We start from the raw sequence: 18980 nt of genomic DNA on the forward strand, positions 1-18980 counted from the left end.
CATAACCCTTGGTGTGGGTTGGTGGTACCTGACTGTGGACGCTGCAGGGCAGGCTGGAGCCGCGGCTCATGGTGGCCACCACTGCTACACGGGTGGGCGACGAGGCCGACTGACGCTTCTTTGGGGGCAAAGCTGGAGGAGGGCTGGAGAGAGAGAAGTAGGACAATCTGTGAGAATGGAGGTTTTTAGGCTTCTGATACCCAACCAGACTGACAAAAAAAAAAACACAGTTTACTGCTACTTGAGCAAGATTGTGGGATATGACACTGAGGGTTTGTTATGGTAATATCAGTATTTCCTGCTTAATGCCTCTTTTGCGATCACCTCTGGAGTAGCCCAAACAGAAGTTGGGCTTTCCAGGTTATCATACTGCAATCATCACAAGTCAATGGCAGATTTAAAGGCACAACATAAAATCAGCAGGTCAAGGATACATGTGGGACCATGACTAGGAAAGTGATGACAGTTATGATATATACACACCAAACAGATACATATATGAATGTTTATATGACGACATCATTGGTACATACTCATGCACCAAGCTTTTCCTGATTGGATGAGGGCTTCATTGTATGGCGTGATGCAATGACGCATAATTAGGAACTCAAGCATGCAAGACAAGACACTCCACCAATCAGGCCCTCCACCTATCAAGACTCTTCCGGGGACGGGATTGGACAGTTAAGGAAGCAGGATGTCACAATGCAGGGGGATGACCCTACTGGCTAACGTACGTGTCAGTCTTTGTGGATCTCCGTTGGCCAGCGAAAGTGGGGCCAGTAGCCAAGTGTGCTCTGTTCCCAGGACAACATGGAGAGAGGGATGGGAAGTAGATAGAGACAGAGACAGAGTGAAAGAGAGAGGAAGACAAAGTAAAGAGAGACAGACAGCAGTGCACCTCAAAAGCCTAGTAGTAATATTCAAGGTTGTGATCTAATCTTCCGGCCAAGTCAAAGGCCTATGGATTTTTCATAGCTCCACTTCCTTAAGCCCAGCGAAAATGAATGCCTGTCTACCACCTTCCGTTTCACCACCTCTTATGACAACCCTTTTTCCACTAAAGAGGAGAAGATCATCTAGGCCAGTAGTTCCCAAACGTTTTATAGTCCCGTACCCCTTCGAACGTTCATCCTCCAGCTGCGTACTCCCTCTAGCACCAGGGTCAGCGCACTCTCAAATGTTGTTTTTGCCATCATTGTATGTTGTAAAAAATGTTGTAAAAGCGTTACATGGTCGCTGCCCATATCATTGCATAATGCAGAAAATACACAAGAGTTCAGGGGCCTTGCTTTAAAAAAGTTAACCATTTTCACTGTAGTGTCCAAAACATCTTTCAAGCTGTCAGGCATTCCCTAGGCAGCAAGAGCCTCTCGGTGGATGCTGCAGTTTACCCAAGTGGCGTCGGGAGCAACTGCTTGCATGCCCATTACCACTCCACGTTGTCTCCCTGTCATGGCTTTTGCGCCAACAGTACAGATACCAACACATCTTGACCACCAAAGTCCATTTGATGTCACAAAGCTGTCTAGTACTTTAAAAATATCCTCTCATGTTGTCCTGGTTTCCAGTAGTTTTCAGAAGAGGTTGTCTTCCTTAATTGACCCCACATAAACTTAACGGACATATAGCAGGAGCTGTGACTCATCCAGCTGCAACACATACAATTCACTGGTTTGTATGCAAAGTAGTAATTGTTTCAAAACACCTCCTGCCATGTCACTGATGCGTCGTGAAACAGTGTTGTTTGATGAAGATATTGTCTGTATAGTTTTTCGGGAGCCGTTTCCCCCAACAATGTCCCAACCATATCCTCAACAGCAGGAAGAATTAAGTCTAACTAAAAAACGTTCTGGGACACTGTAAAGTCCATGGAGAATAAGAACACCTTCTCCCAGCTGCCCACTGCACTGAAGATAGGAAACACTGTCACCACTGATAAATCCACTATAATTGAGAATTTCAATAAGCATTTTTCTATGGCTGGCCATGCTTTCCACCTGGCTACTCCTACCCCGGTCAACAGCACTGCACCCCCCACAGCAACTCGCCAAAGCCTTCCACATTTCTCCTTCTCCCAAATCCAGTCAGCTGATGTTCTGAAAGAGCTGCAAAATCTGGACCCCTACAAATCAGCCGGGCTAGACAATCTGGACCCTTCCTTTCTAAAATTATCTGCTGAAATTGTTGCCACCCCTATTACTAGCCTGTTCAACCTCTCTTTCGTGTCGTCTGAGATTCCCAAAGATTGGAAAGCAGCTGCGGTCATCCCCATCTTCAAAGGCGGGGACACTCTTGACCCAAACTGCTACAGACCTATATCTATCCTACCCTGCCTTTCTAAGGTCTTCGAAAGCCAAGTCAACAAACAGATTACCGACCATTTCGAATCTCACCATACCTTCTCTGCTATGCAATCTGGTTTCAGAGCTGGTCATGGGTGCACCTCAGGCACGCTCAAGGTCCTAAACGATATGTTAACCGCCATCGATAAGAAACATTACTGTGCAGCCGTATTCATTGATCTGGCCAAGGCTTTCGACTCTGTCAATCACCACATCCTCATCGACAGACTCGACAGCCTTGGTTTGTCAAATGATTGCCTCGTCTGGTTCACCAACTACTTCTCTGATAAGAGTTCAGTGTGTCAAATCGGAGGGTCTGCTGTCCGGACCTCTGGCAATCTCTATGGGGGTGCCACAGGGTTAATTCTTGGACTGACTCTCTTCTCTGTATACATCAATGATGTCGCTCTTGCTGCTGGTGAGTCTCTGATCCACCTCTACGCAGACGACACCATTCTGTATACTTCTGGCCCTTCTTTGGACACTGTGTTAACAACCCTCTAGGCAAGCTTCAATGCCATACAACTCTCCTTCCGTGGCCTCCAATTGCTCTTAAATACAAGTAAAACTAAATGCATGCTCTTCAACCGATCGCTGCCTGCACCTGCCCGCCTGTCCAACATCACTATTCTGGACGGCTCTGACTTAGAATATGTGGATAACTACAAATACCTAGGTTTCTGGATAGACTGTAAACTCTCCTTTCTCCAGACCCACATCAAACATCTCTAATCCAAAGTTAAATCTAGAATTGGCTTCCTATTTCGCAACAAAACATCCTTCACTCATGCTGCCAAACATACCCTTGTAAAACTGACCATCCTACCAATCCTCGACTTCGGCGATGTCATTTACAAAATAGCCTCCAATACCCTACACAACAAATTGGATGCAGTCTATCACAGTGCAATCCGTTTTGTCACCAAAGCCCCATATACTACCCACCATTGCGACCTGTACGCTCTAGTTGGCTGGCCCTCGCTTCATACTCGTCGCCAAACCCACTGGCTCCATGTCATCTACAAGACCCTGCTAGGTAAAGTCCCCCCTTATCTCAGCTCGCTGGTCACCATAGCATCACCCACCTGTAGCACGCGCTCCAGCAGGTATATCTCTCTGGTCACCCCCAAAACCAATTCTTTCTTTGGCCGCCTCTCCTTCCATTTCTCTGCTGCCAATGACTGGAACGAACTACAAAAATCTCTGAAACTGGAAACACTTATCTCCCTCACTAGCTTTAAGCACCAACTGTCAGAGCAGCTCACAGATTACTGCACCTGTACATAGCCCACCTATAATTTAGCCCAAACAACTACCTCTTTCCCTACTGTCTTTATTTTATTTATTTATTTAGCTTCTTTGCACCCTATTATTTCTATTTCTACTTCGCACATTCTTCCACTGCAAATCTACCATTCCAGTGTTTTACTTAATATATTGTATTAACTTTGCCACCATGGCCTTTTTTTGCCTTTACCTCCCTTATCTCACCTCATTTGCTCACATCGTATATAGACTTATTTTTATGTATGTGTGTTTTACTCCATGTGTAACTCTGTGTCGTTGTATGTGTCGAACTGCTTTGCTTTATCTTGGCCAGGTCGCAATTGTAAATGAGAACTTGTTCTCAACTTGCCTACCTGGTTAAATAAAGGTGAAAAATAAAAGGTGAAAAATATATATAAAAAAAAAGATCTGTCAAGTTGGTTGTTGATCATTGCTAGACAGCCAATTTCAAGTCTTGCCATAGATTCTCAAAATGATTTAGGTCAAAACCTTAACTAGGCCACTCAAGAACATTCAATGTTGTCTAGCTAAGCAACTCCAGTGTATATTTGGCTTTGAGTTTCAGGTTATTATCCTTCTGAAAGGTGAACTTGTCTCCCAGTGTCTGTTTGGAAAGCAGACTGAACCAGGTTTTCCTCTAGGATTGTGCCTGTGCTAAGCTCCCCCAAAAAAAAAAAAACCTAGCCCTTGACGATGATGAGCATATCCATAACACGATGCAGCCACCTCCATGCTTGAAAATACACTGCTCAAAAAAATAAAGGGAACACTAAAATAACACATCCTAGATCTGAATGAATGAAATATTCTTATTAAATACTTTTTTCTTTACATAGTTGAATGTGCTGACAACAAAATCACACAAAAATGATCAATGGAAATCAAATTTATCAACCCATGGAGGTCTGGATTTGGAGTCACACTCAAAATTAAAGTGGAAAACCACAACAGGCTGATCCAACTTTGATGTAATGTCCTTAAAACAAGTCAAAATGAGGCTCAGTAGTGTGTGTGGCCTCCACGTGCCTGTATGACCTCCCTACAATGCCTGGGCATGCTCCTGATGAGGTGGCAGTTGGTCTCCTGAGGGATCTCCTCCCCGACCTGGACTAAAGCATCCGCCAACTCCTGGACAGTCTGTGGCATTGGTGGATGGAGCGAGACATGATGTCCCAGATGTGCTCAATTGGATTCAGGTCTGGGGAACGGGTGGGTCAGTCCATAGCATCAATGCCTTCCTCTTATAGGAACTGCTGACACACTCCAGCCACATGAAGTCTAGCATTGTCTTGCATTAGGAGGAACCCAGGGCCAACCATACCAGCATATGGTCTCACAAGGGGTCTGAGAAGCTCATCTCAGTACCTAATGGCAGTCAGGCTACCTCTGGCGAGCACATGGAGGGCTGTGCGGCCCCCCAAAGAAATGCCACCCCACACCATGACTGTCCCACCGCCAAACCGGTCATGCTGGAGGATGTTGCAGGCAGCACAACGTTCTCCACGGCGTCTCCAGACTGTCACATGTGCTCAGTGTGAACCTGCTTTCATCTGTGAAGAGCACCGGGCGCCAGTGGCAAATTTGCCAATCTTGGTGTTCTCTGGCAAATTAAAAACGTCCTGCACGGTGTTGGGCTGTAAGCACAACCCCCACCTGTGGACGTCGGGCCCTCATACCACCCTCATGGAGTCTGTTTCTGACCGTTTGAGCAGACACATGCACATTTGTGGCCTGCTGGAGGTCATTTTGCAGGGCTCTGGCAGTGATCCTCCTTGCACAAAGGCGGAGGTAGCGGTCCTGCTGCTGGGTTGTTGCCCTCCTACGGCCTCCTCCACATCTCCTGATGTGCTGGCCTGTCTCCTGGTAGCGCCTCCATGCTCTGGACACAACGCTGACAGACACAGCAAACCTTCTTGCCAGATCTCGCATTGATGTGCCATCCTGGATGAGCTGCACTACCTGAGCCACTTGTGTGGGTTGTAGACTCAGTCTCATGCTACCGCTAGAGTGAAAGCACCGCCAGCATTCAAAAGTGACCAAAACATCAGCCAAGAAGCATAGGAACTGAGAAGTGGTCTGTGGTCCCCACATGCAGAACCACTCCTTTATTGGGGGTGTCTTGCTAATTGCCTATAATTTCCACAACAGCATGTGAGATTTATTGTCAATCATTGTTGCTTCCTAAGTGGACAGTTTGATTTCACAGAAGTGTGATTGACTTGGAGTTACATTGTGTTGTTTAAGTGTTCCCTTTATTTTTTTGAGCAGTGCATAAAGAGTGATAGTCAGTGATGTGTTTGCCCCAAACATAATGCTTTGATTCAAGACAAAGTTAATTTCTTTTACACATTTTTTGCAGTAATACTTTAGTGCCTTATTGCAAACCGGATGCATGTTTTGTAAAAAAGAAATTCTGCACAGGCTTCCTTCTTTTTACTCTCATTTAGGTTAGTATTGTGGAGTAACTACAATGTTGATGATCCATCATCAGTTTTCTGCTATCACAGCCATTAAACTAACTTCCTCTCCAGCAACTGAGTTAGGAAGGATGCCTGTATCTTTGTAGTGACTGGGTGTTTTGATACACCAACCAAAGTGTAATTAATAACTTCACTGTGCTCAAAGGGATATTCACTGTGCGCTTTAATTATTTTTACATCTAACAATAGGTGCCCTTCTTTTCGAGGCATTGGAAAAACTCCCTGGTCTTTGTGGTTGAACCTGTGTTTGAAATTCACTGAGAGACCTTACAGATAATTGTATGTGTGGGGGTACAGAGATGAGGTAGTCATTCAAAAAGCATGTTAGACACTATTATTGCACACAACTTAGTCCACACAACTTATGTGACTTGTTAAACAAATGTTTACTCTTTATAGTTTGTAAAAATAAAACAAAATCCACTTTGACATTGTGGGAAATTCACAAAATCTCAATTTAATCAATTTAAAATGTTAAATTCAGGCTGTAACAACAAAATGTGGAAAAAGTCAAGGTGTGTGAATACTTTCTGAAGGCACTGTATATTGTAGATTAATATAATTCCTCTTTAAGATAAAAGTTTTCTACCAAATTTGTTTGAAAATGATGGATAGAGACTACAGCCCTGGTCAAAAGAAGTGCACTACACAGGGAATAGGGTGCTATTTGTGAGATACCATGACACGTTTCAGACTCAATTAGACCCAATTCATAAATAGACCCTGACATCATGTCAATCAAAAATGATTCATGCTGACTTGCATCAACATTCCAGTTTAACTACACTTCACCTCCTCTCTGGCAGAATTCTAAAATAAAACATTCAGATGTTCTCATGCAACAGCACAAAAAAATGATTTATGCTGACCAGCACAAACGTTTCAGTTTTATCTTCACTTCAATTCCTCTTTGGCAGAATTCTAAAAAGAAAAAACTTCCAGAAGTGCCCACGCAACAGCACCACAGAAGCGGTCACTTACACCATGTGGCACTGGACCGCTTCTGCTTTTTGTCTGACTGCAGACACTCGAGACTGCAGGTTCCTTCTCATTACTGTGGCAGGGGAGAACTTCTCTTTCCACTGGGAACTTACAGTAACAAACATGACCGCTTTAAGACAGTCAGAAACAGGAACTTCAAAGTGATAGAATGACAATTTCACTCATTGAAATCAGTGTGCGACAACTCATACATAGAGTGAAATATTATTTGTTTTTGTTTCACTAAGGTAAAGAGAGTCTGAGCGGGACTGAAAAAACACTCTCACGCTACATGGGTGCATCTCAATAGTCTCAAGTAGCTTCATCTCCTAATTTCTTCCAAGTTAAATAAATATCTCACTCTAAATATCTGGAAGAAGCCAATTCAATGAATTGCAGATGAGGACAGGGCGATGAGAAGATAAAGCCCTACACAACTGAAAATGTTGAATACACCATATTTAAGACTCAGGGGAAAAACTCTGGGCCCTAAAACTAAAAGCCCCTAAATATTCAGTCCAGTCCAGTGGGCCCTGGTGCATACTATTGGCATGCCACTGTCGATTATATCCAAAGATGGGAGTCCAGTGCTACTCACCTGAGCGCATCCATTTTCAGGCCAGGGAGGGGGGGTTTGGGCGGAGCTACGTCCTCCTCTGCCATGTCCGTCACAGCCTCGGTGAGCGGGGTCTTACTCAGGATCTCCCTCTCCCGTTCTGTCAGTGGCAACTCTGACCTGCTGGGAACAGAACAGGAGAGAGAGTCCGTGTGTGTGACAGAGATAGACTGACAGGAAAAAGTCTGGTGTATGTAGGGTTGTTTGTGTGCGTTCACTCACCTCTCTGGTGTAGTGATAGGTGGTGGTGGGGGTCTGTTGGGTGTGGTGGGGGAGGGTTGCTCCTGTTTCTTTATGGTGAGTTTGACCAGCTCCTGTTAGAACCACACAACTTCAATGTGTACAGTATACTGTTTTCAATCAGATTAAGATCTGTTCATTACATAATTTAGACAAAAACTGAGTGGTCAGAGAGCAGACCTGGGTCAAATACATTCAGTTGTAAAGACTTTTGAAGTATTTGCACTTTCAGGACCATTCCATTTGTTGACATTGTACCAGGCAAGCTAACCAAACCACAGCATACGTATTTGAAAGTAGGCCTATTTGACAAATGTATTTGCCACAGCTCGGCAAGGGAGAAACAGACACTATGACCCTCTCTGAGAGCTGTGGAAAGCTGCGAGCTATCGTTTCACAGACCCACCGACTGTCCCTCTTACCTTGACCCCATCCAGAACGGCTTTGATGACTGTCGTGACCGCGACCACGTTGTCCTTGTCATCAAGGTTGATGCCGTCCAGCATGACGTGGTCGGACCAGCGGATCAGGTTGGCAAGGCTCTGGTACACCCGGTTGTGACACGACGACACAGCCGAACTGAGGAGAAAGGAGAGAAGTGACAGTAAATGACAAGAAGGAAGAGATGGACAGAAAGGGGAGGCTGAGATTGGGGGGGGAGTGGAAAAGTAAAGATGAAGAAAAGGGGGGATGGCGTAGAACAGTAGAGTGATGGCAGGGTTACAGGGAAGAAAGGATGGAAACAGAATGTAAGAGGGGAACAGAGAATGTAAGAGGGGAACAGAGAATGTAAGAGGGGAACAGAGAATGTAAGAGGGGAACAGAGAATGGAAGAGGGGAACAGAGAATGGAAGAGGGGAACAGAGAATGGAAGAGGGGAACAGAGAATGGAAGAGGGGAACAGAGTGGGGGTGTAGGGAAGAAGAGCGAGGGATACACATTTCATGTCGGGTTCTATAGATTGAGAATACGGACAACTAGCTAGACTAAAGGACCACATCTCTTCTCCCGCACTGTGACAGCCATATGCGTTAACTCAATGTCTCCTCCGAGGGGATTTATTGAGGAAGTGTGTGTGTGTGCGCGTGTGTGTGTGTGACTGGAAAAAGTGTGTTTGTGGTGGTATTAAGTGGAGAATGTGTGTCTGTTCTGGTCTAGGTGTATGTGGCTGTGCTGAACGGACCATTGAGAAACAGTAGGGCGTGGTGGAGGTTCAGACCAGTCACAACACGCTGCAGCTGATTCACAACTCTGGAATATCCCTCCTGTCTCTACAGGATACAGCTCTATACATCTATACAACGGTCCTCCCCATGAGTTTACCAGTCAAATTTCAAGGGTTACAGGTTCCAAGCCTTTTCTCTAGATTCTATTTCTATGAAACTGCTACAGTAGAGCTAAGGGCTGTCTGGGCAAAATGGAGCCTAAGACCGGGGCTAAGGCTCGTGGCCACAATTAACAAACTAAGTGGGCAAGAGGAGAGAGCCTAGCAAAAGACCATTCAGCAATAACAACTGGAGTCATAATAAAGCATCTCAAAGTAGAAGTGCATCTGATCTAGGATCAGATTTGATTTTTAGATCACATTGAATAAGATTACATGGACAGTGGGGACCTGATCCTAGTCTAAGACACTTTATGAATACAGGCACTGGACCCAGGTGGTTCCAGAAGCAGACGGGTAGGGCTCGAGTCCCTGAGGCGGGTTGTGATCTGGGACGGTTGTCACCAACCTTTTCTGAGCCGAGATCAATTTCTGAGTCAAAATGCAGGATGAGATCTATCGCTCAGAATTTAAAAAACATGACACGAAAAGCATAAGCCTATGCAACAACCTATTAAAACCAGTTCTGTAGCAATGAGGTGTGTGCAGTAGGCGATAGACCCAATACAATTCTTGAATTTCCCTGCCAATGGCATTGCAATGTTGTTCTTCTCAGAGGGTTTTATTATATTATATCTGGAGCTCTTTCCAGATATGAAATACCAGAGCACACGAGATGAACACTCCAGGAAGCCTGAGGTGATTATGTCTCACTATGATGTCACCAAGTGTAGCTCCTGATGATGTCACAACATCCGTTCTCCTTTTTGAGCAACGTTCCAACAGGACACATCAAAAGCAAATAGGTAGCAGTTGATGATCAAACCACTTTAATGAGGTTGTTACATAACGTCTTGGGGAATGGAGACGCCTTTTGTTTACATTATTTTGTGGCAAAACAGCAAGAACATTCTGTGAGAAAGTAGTACGCAGCCCATCTCACTAAGGGGCAACATGCCTAGGCTATGACTGGGTAACAATATGTAAGGAATGACCAACAGTCTTTCCTAAATGCTCAAAATTGTATATATATATAAAAATATATATGACACAACAAAAACAACAAAGTGAATGGAAATTTGGTAACAAAAAAAAAACTCACCAAAATAAAAACAAAATACGGTATGATCATATACTGGGCCAAAGATCCCTCACCAATGCTGAATACTAACCAAAGCCCAGTTCCTTTGACCTATAGTACCCAGTCAAAAGTTTGGACAACTGCTCATTCAAGGGTTTTTCTTTATTTGTACTATTTTCCACATTGTAGAATAATAGTGAAGACATCAAAATTGTGAAATAACACATATGGAGTCATGAAGTAACAGAAAAACAAAAAAAGTGTAAAACAAATCAAAATATACTTTAGATTTTTCAAAGTAGCCACCCTTTGCCTTGATGACAGCTTTGCACACTCTTGGCATTCTCTCAACCAGCTTCACCTGGAATGCTTTTCCAACAGTCTTGAAAGAGTTCCCACGTATGCTGAGCACTTGTTCACTGCTTTTCCTTCACTCCGCAGTCCAACTGATCCCAAACCATTTCAATTGGGTTGAGGTCAGGTGATTGTGGAGGCTAGGTCATCTGATGCAGCACTCCATCACTCTCCTTCTTGGTCAAATAGCCCTTACACAGCCTGGAGGTGTGTTTTGGGTCATTGTCCTGTTGAAAAATAAGTGATCATCCCACTATGTGCAAACCAGATGGGATGGCGTATCGCTGCAGAATTCTGTGGTAGCCATGCTGGTTAATTGTGCCTTGAATTCAAAATGAATCAGACAGCGTCACCAGCTAAGCCCCCCACACCTCCTCCATGCTTCATGGTTGGAACCACACGTGGAGATCATCCATTCACCTACTCTGCGTCTCACAAAGACACTGCGGTTGGAACCAAAAAAATTACATTTAGACTCATCAGAACAAAAGGACAAATTTCCACCGGTCTACTGTTCATTACCCGTGTTTCTTGGCCGAAGCAAGTCTCTTCATCTTATTAGTGTCCTTTAGTAGTGGTTCCTTTGCAGCAATTTGACCATGAAGGCCTGATTCACGCGGTCTCCTCTTTCTGACCTAGAATACGTGGACAACTACAAATACCTAGGTGTCTGGCTAGCCTGTAAACGCTCCTTCCAGACTCATATCAAACATCTCCAATCCAAAATCAAATCTAGAATCGGATTTCAATTTCGCAACAATGCATCCTTCACTCACACCGCCAAACTTACCCTAGTAAAACTGACTATCATACCGATACTCGACTTCATCTGGTCATCTACAAAATAGCTTCCAATACTCTACTCAGCAAATTGGATGCAGTCTATCATAGTGCCATCCGTTTTGTTACCAAAGCGCCTTATACCACCCACCACTGCGACCTGTATGCTCTAGTCGGCTGGCCCTCGCTACATATTCGCCGCCAGACCCACTGGCTCCAGGTCATCTAGAAGTCTATGCTAGGTAAAGCTCTGCCTTATCTCAGCTCGCTGGTCATGATAACAACACCCACCCGTAGCACGCGCATCCCCAACACCTCCTATGGCTGCCTTTCCTTCCAGTTCTCTGCTGCCAGTGACTGGAACAAATTGCAAAAATAGCTGAAGCTGGAGACTTTCATTTCCCTCACTAACTTTAAACATCAGCTCTCTGAGCAGCTTACCGATCGCTGCAGCTGTACATAGTCCATCTGTAAATAGCCCACCCAATCTACCTACCTCATCCCCATATTGTTTTTATTTACTTTGCTGCTCTTTTGCACACCAGTATCACTACTTACACACCATCATCTGCTCATCTATCACTCCAGTGTTAATCTGCTAAATAATAAATAATTTGCTACTATGGCCTATTTATTGCCTTACCTCTTCATGCCATTTGCACACACTGTATATAGACTTTCTTTTTTTTCTATTGTGTTATTGACTGTACGCTTGTTAATTCCATGTGTAACTCTGTTGTTGTTTCTGTCGCACTGCTTTGCTTTATGTTGGCCAGGTCGCAGTTGTAAATGAGAACTTGTTCTCAACTAGCCTACCTGGTTAAATAAAGATTAAATATATATATATATTTTTTGAAACAGTTGATGTTGAGATGGGCCTGTCACTTGAACTCTGTGAAGCATTTATTTGCGCTGCAATCTGAGGTGCAGTTAACTCTAATGAGCGTATCCTCTGCAGCAGAGGTAACTCTGGGTCTTCCTTTCCAGTGGCAGTCCTCATGAGAGCCATTTTCATCATAGCGCTTGATGGTTTTTGCGACTGCACTTGAAGAAATGTTCAAAGTTCTTGAAATTTTCCGGATTGACTGACCATCGTTTCTCTTTGCTTATTTGAGCGGTTCTTGGTCTTTTACCAAATAGGGCTATCTTCTGTATACCACCTCTACCTTAACACAACTGATTGGCTCAAACTCAAATAAACTTTTAACAAGGCACACCTGTTAATTGAAATGCATTCCAGGTGACACTCTCATGAAGCTGGTTGAGAGAATGCCAAGAGTGTGCAAAAAGGTCAAAGGCAAAGGGTGGCTACTTTGAAGAATCTAAAATCTAAAGTATATTTAGATTTGTTTAACACTTTTCTTTGGTTACTACATGATTCCATATGTGTTATTTCATAGTTTTGATGTCTTCACTATTATTGTACAATGTAGAAATTAATAAAAAATAAAAACCCTTGAATGAGTATGTGTGTCCAAACTTTTTGAGTGGTATTGCACATACCATCTTAAACACTAGCCTTTCTCCTGTCCCGTCTCAGCCCACGTACTTGTGTGTTATCCGGGCCTCCACCTGCACCAGAGGTAGAATAGCCTCCAGCACCTTGCTGGCCGAGCCAGGCAGCATCTCCAGCACCTTCTTCTCCACCACCATCTTGTCCACGATGGTCTTGAAGTAGCGTAGTGCGCTCACCACCTCCTTCTCCTGCTCCTCCAGCCGACTCACCTTCTACAGAAAAGAAAGAAATAGAATTACATTTTCAGCTTGGGTTGTGTTCAGTAGGCACCAAAAGGATGGAAACAAAGTGAAACGGGGAGGTACTATTTGAACTTGTCCAATGAGAAACGCTCAGTCGTGAACACAATGAAACATGGTAAGCTCGGAGGAAATCAGCTGTCTATTTGACATAATAATTGATGGATGGAGAAAATGCCATTTCCAAAGAGAGCTTCATCCAGGGTTTAAAATTAAAGCACACCCTTTGACGAAAACAGCATTGTAATTTAGCATGGTCCAAAAATATTTATATATATTAATTATAATCCACATAATAATTCACATTTCACGTTGCTGTTGGATTATTTTCCTGTCTCAAATTAAGATCCGAGTGTACAAAACATTAGGAACATCAGGTGAATCCAGGTGAATGCTGTTATCCCTTATTGGTGTCACTTGTTAAATCCACTTCAAATCAGTGTAGATGAATGGGAGGAGACATGGATTGTGTATTTTAAGCCTTGAGACAATTGAGACATGGATTGTGTATGTGTGCCATTCAGAGGGTGAACAGACCAGACAAAATATTTAAGTGCCTTTGAACTGGGTATGGTAGTAGGTGCCAGGCACACTGGTTTGAGTGTGTGAAGAACTGCAACACTCCTGGGTTCACGCTCAACAGTTTCCCGTGTGTATCAAGAATGGTCCATCACCCAAAGGACATCCAGCCAACTTCCCATAACTGTGGGAAGCATTGGAGTCAACTTGGGACAGCATCCCTGTGGAATGTTTGTCACGGCATGTAGAGTCCATGCCGCGACAAATTGGGGCTATTCTGAGTGCAAAAGGGGGTGCAACTAAATATTAGTAAGGTGTTCCTAATGCTTTGTACACTCAGTGTATGTACAAAACTGTCAGGGAATTGAAGTCATTATACTAAAGCCTTGGGAGTGAGAGGAGTTTATTCAGGAAACTGGCCAGCTTCAGTTCCATTCATGTGTGTATGGGTGTGTCCCTCAAATGGCACCGTATCCCCTATGTAGTGCACTACTTTAGACCAGTGCTTTATGGGTAATAGTGCACTATATAGGGGATAGGGTACCATTTGGGGGGGAGCACCTGTTACCCATCCAAAGGCAGCACTCACAACAACTCGGAAACCACAGGAAACTCACAATAGCGCAGAGCAATACAATACAAAGCAAGGTACTGGACGGAAAACCACACACGTAGGTAAACAAGTGCACGGGATAGGTGGGAGAGCTGGGTTTCCCACAGCAAGCACACACACACACACACACACACACACACACACACACACACACACGATTCTAGAGGTCGACCGATTATGATTTTTCAACGCCTATACCAATAATTGGAGGACCAAAAAAAGACGATACCGATTAATTGGACGATTTTTAAAATTGATTTGTAATAATGACAATTACAACAATACTGAACAAACACTTATTTTAACTTAATATAATACATCAATAAAAATCAATTTAGCCTCAAATAAATAATGAAACATGTTCAATTTGGTTTAAATAATGAAAAAAGTGTTGGAGAAGAAAGTAAAAGTGCAATATGTGCTATGTAAGAAAGCTAACGTTTAAGTTCCTTGCTCAGAACATGAGAACATATGAAAGCTGGTGGTTCCTTTAAACATGAGTCTTCAATGTTCCCAGGTAAGAAGTTTTAGGTTGTAGTTATTATAGGAATTAAAAGGACTATTTCTCTCTATACGATTTGTATTTCATATACCTTTGACTATTGGATGTTCTTATTGGCACTTTAGTATTGCCAGTGTAACAGTATAGCTTCCGTCCCTCTCCTCGCTCTTACCTGGGCTCGAACCAGGAACACATCGACAACAGCCAACCTCGAAGCAGCGTTAACCATGCATAGCAAGGGGAACAACTCCTCCAAGTCTCAGAGCGAGGGATGTTTGAAACGCTATTAGCGCGCACCCCGCTAACTAGCTAGCCATTTCATATTGGTTACACCAGCCTAATCTCAGGAGTTGATAGGGTTGAAGTCATAAACAGCGCAATGCTTGAAGAACAGTGAAGAGCTGCTGGCAAAACGCATGATAGTGCTGTTTGAATGAATGCTTAACATCGCTCCAGTCAGACTGCTCTATCAAATCATAGATTTAATTATAACACACAGAAATACGAGGCTTAGGTCATTAATATGGTAGAATCCGGAAACTATCATCTCGAAAACAAAACGTTTATTCTATCAGTGAAATACGGAACCGTTCCGTATTTTATCTAACGAGTGGGATCCCTGAGACTAAATATTCCTGTTTCATTGCACAACCTTCAATGTTATGTCATAATTACGTAAGATTCTGGCAAATTAGTTCGCAACGAGCCAGGCGGCCCAAACTGTTGCATATACCCTGACTCTGCGTGCAATGAACGCAAGAGAAGTGACACAATTTCACCCGGTTAATATTGCCTGCGAACTTGGATTTCTTTTAGCTAAATATGCAGGTTTAAATATACACTGCTCAAAAAAATAAAGGGAACACTAAAATAACACATCCTAGATCTGAATGAATGAAATATTCTGATTAAATACTTTTTTCTTTACATAGTTGAATGTGCTGACAACAAAATCACAAAGATTATCAATGGAAATCAAATTTATCAACCCATGGAGGTCTAGATTTGGAGTCACACTCAAAATTAAAGTGGAAAACCACACTACAGGCTGATCCAACTTTGATGTAATGTCCTTAAAACAAGTCAAAAATGAGGCTCAGTAGTGTGTGTGGCCTCCACGTGCCTGTATGACCTCCCTACAATGCCTGGGCATGCTCCTGATGAGGTGGCAGTTGGTCTCCTGAGGGATCTCCTCCCCGACCTGGACTAAAGCATCCGCCAACTCCTGGACAGTCTGTGGCGTTGGTGGATGGAGCGAGACATGATGTCCCAGATGTGCTCAATTAGATTCAGGTCTGGGGAATGGGTGGGCCAGTCCATAGCATCAATGCCTTCCTCTTGCAGGAACTGCTGACACACTCCAGCCACGAGGTCTAGCATTGTCTTGCATTCGGAGGAACCCAGGGCCAACCGCACCAGCATATGGTCTCACAAGGGGTCTGAGGAGCTCATCTCGTTACCTAATGGCAGTCAGGCTACCTCTGGCGAGCACATGGAGGGCTGTGCGGCCCCCCAAAGAAATGCCACCCCACACCATGATTGACCCACCGCCAAACCGGTCATGCTGGAGGATGTTGCAGGCAGCAGAATGTTCTCCACGGCGTCTCCAGACTCTGTCACGTCTGTCATGTGCTCAGTGTGAGCCTGCTTTCATCTGTGAAGTGCACAGGGCGCCAGTGGCGAATTTACCAATCTTGGTGTTCTCTGGCAAATGCCAAACGTCCTGCACGGTGTTGGGCTGTAAGCACAACCCCCACCTGTGGACGTCCACCCTCATGGAGTCTGTTTCTGACCGTTTGAGCAGACACATGAACATTTGTGGCCTGCTGGAGATCATTTTGCAGGGCACTGGCAGTGCTCCTCCTGCTCCTCCTTGCACAAAGGCGGAGGTAGCGGTCCTGATGCTGGGTTGTTGCCCTGCTACGGACTCCTCCACATCTCCTGATGTACTGGCCTGTCTCCTGGTAGCGCCTCCATGCTCTGGACACTACGCTGACAGACACAGCAAACCTTCTTGCCACAGCTCGCATTGATGTGCCATCCTGGATGAGCTGCACTACCTGACTCCGTCTCATGCTACCGCTAGAGTGAAAGCACCGCCAGCATTCAAAAGTGACCAAAACATCAGCCAGGAAGCATAGGAACTGAGAAGTGGTCTGTGGTTATCACCTGCAGAACCACTCCTTTATTGGGGGTGTCTTGCTAATTGCCTATAATTTCCACCTGTTATCTATTCCACTTGCACAGCAGCATGTGAAATGTATTGTCAATCAGTGTTGCTTGCTAAGTGGACAGTTTGATTTCACAGAAGTGTGATTGACTTGGAGTTACATTATGTTGTTTAAGTGTTCCCTTTATTTTTTTGAGCAGTGTATATACTTCTGTGCATTGATGTTAAGAAAGGCATTGACATTTATGGTTAGGTACATGTTGGAGCAACGACAGTCCTTTTTCACGAATGTGCACCGCATCGATTATAACACAGGACACGCTAGATAAACTAGTAATATCATCAACCATGTGTTGGTGATATTAGTGATTATGATTGATTGTTTTTTTAAGATAAGTTTAATGCTAGCTAGCAACTTACCTTGGCGTCTTACTGCATTCGCGTAACAGACGGGCTTCCTCGTGAGGCAGGTGGTTAGAGCGTTGGACTAGTTAACTGTAAGGTTGCAAGACTGAATCCCTGAGCTGACAAGGTAAAAATCTGTTGTTCTGCCCCTGAACAAGGCAGTTAACTCACTGTACCTAGGCAGTCTTTGAAAATAAGAATATTTTCTTAACTGACTTGCCTAGTTAAATAAAGGTGTTAAAAAAAACGAATCTGCCAAATCGGCATCCAAAAATAACAATTTCCGATTGTTATGAAAACTTGAAATTGGCCCTAATTAATCGGCCATTTCGATTAATCGGTCGACCTCTAGACGATTCTACACACACACACACCTTGTTGACGGGTTTCTCTTGGCTCTTGACCACAGGTTCGACCTGCAACTGCTTGCCCTTCTTCGATGGCGTCCTCTTGATCTTGGGAGAGTGGAACTTGTCCATCAGCTTCATGGTGAAGGAGGAGAGGTGGGAGCGCTGCGAGTCTGAGGAGGAGAGGAAGAGAGAGATGAGACGTCAGTCAGAGGAGAAAGAATGGCAGAGAGGGGAAATAGAAGTAGCCTGGTAGATATGTAGGACTTTGGCACCACAGTGAATGTCAGAGAAGTAGGCTAAAGCAAAAACCATGGAAAAACCCAGCACAAAATGAAAGGAAACATTTTGAAACAGACAGAAATGGGGAGAAATTTCTAATGCTTTACCCTAATGAACACAGACCAGGCTAAAATAGAGAAGCCATAAGAGTCTGAGGGAGATCAATAAGAGACAGTGCCAATCAAATGATTACAACCCTGACAAAATGGCATTGCAGTAGCAGTGTTTCTGTCAGTGCAGAAGGTCCTAGCGGTTGTACTAGCATTGGCCCAGCAGGCAGTGTAGGCCTATCTGTCTGTGTTCAGCTGAGGGTGCAACAGAGATGCTATCAGGTCTTATCACATTCTCATTTCCACTGTCTGTCCACAGACTTCCCTCGGCTGATAACATTGCTGCTGGTCGCTCCAATCTCTGAGAGGCCAGGCAGATCGGGCGTACACACACACACACACACACACACACGCGCACGCACGTGGGCGCAGACACACACGCATACAGGAGCTGACAGAGACACACACGAAAACATGCACACACACTCCAATTACCACTGTCCATTGAGAATAGGCTGGTTAGTGGGAGAAGAGATGGAGAGATGAAAATCACTTTATGTTGCATAATTGCCAGCAGCTTCATAATAGCAGAGTCATTCAGCGGAGTTTCCCCAAGCCGCTGCCGGAGTGTTGAAGATATTTGGGAGAAGAGAGTGCTTCCCGTTACTCTCCTCCCTGGAGAACCTCCCCCCTCCCTCTAACTCCATCTCTGCGCTGTACACACACAGACAGACATAGGAGATAAATACTAAATAGCCCTGTTATAAAAGAGAGAACGAGAGAATGAATGAGAGAAGAGAGAGAAAGAGATGGAGGCTAGACAGAGCTGCTCTTTTAGCTGATGTAATC

The 18980-nt window shown here is 44.2% G+C and overlaps 1 protein-coding gene across 8 annotated transcripts in view; it reads right to left on the bottom strand.

Moving 5' to 3' along the window:
• rapgef1b (Rap guanine nucleotide exchange factor (GEF) 1b) overlaps nt 1-18980 on the bottom strand; it is an 88839-nt gene that overhangs the window by 39813 nt on the left and 30046 nt on the right. For 6 of the 8 annotated variants that reach the window (XM_052525373.1, XM_052525371.1, XM_052525368.1 and 3 more), the window contains exons 2-7: nt 17827-17972; nt 13038-13216; nt 8372-8528; nt 7932-8023; nt 7692-7832; nt 29-143 (exon numbers count right to left, since the gene is read on the bottom strand). In XM_052525373.1, the coding sequence (XP_052381333.1) occupies nt 29-143; nt 7692-7832; nt 7932-8023; nt 8372-8528; nt 13038-13216; nt 17827-17972 (830 nt within the window). The remainder of the gene's footprint in view (nt 1-28; nt 144-7691; nt 7833-7931; nt 8024-8371; nt 8529-13037; nt 13217-17826; nt 17973-18980) is intronic. The other 2 variants (XM_052525372.1, XM_052525369.1) reach the window with 1 other exon arrangement.

Source organism: Oncorhynchus keta, chromosome 9 (genome assembly GCF_023373465.1).
Source record: "Oncorhynchus keta strain PuntledgeMale-10-30-2019 chromosome 9, Oket_V2, whole genome shotgun sequence".
In the NCBI taxonomy this organism is placed as follows: Eukaryota; Metazoa; Chordata; class Actinopteri; order Salmoniformes; family Salmonidae; genus Oncorhynchus; species Oncorhynchus keta.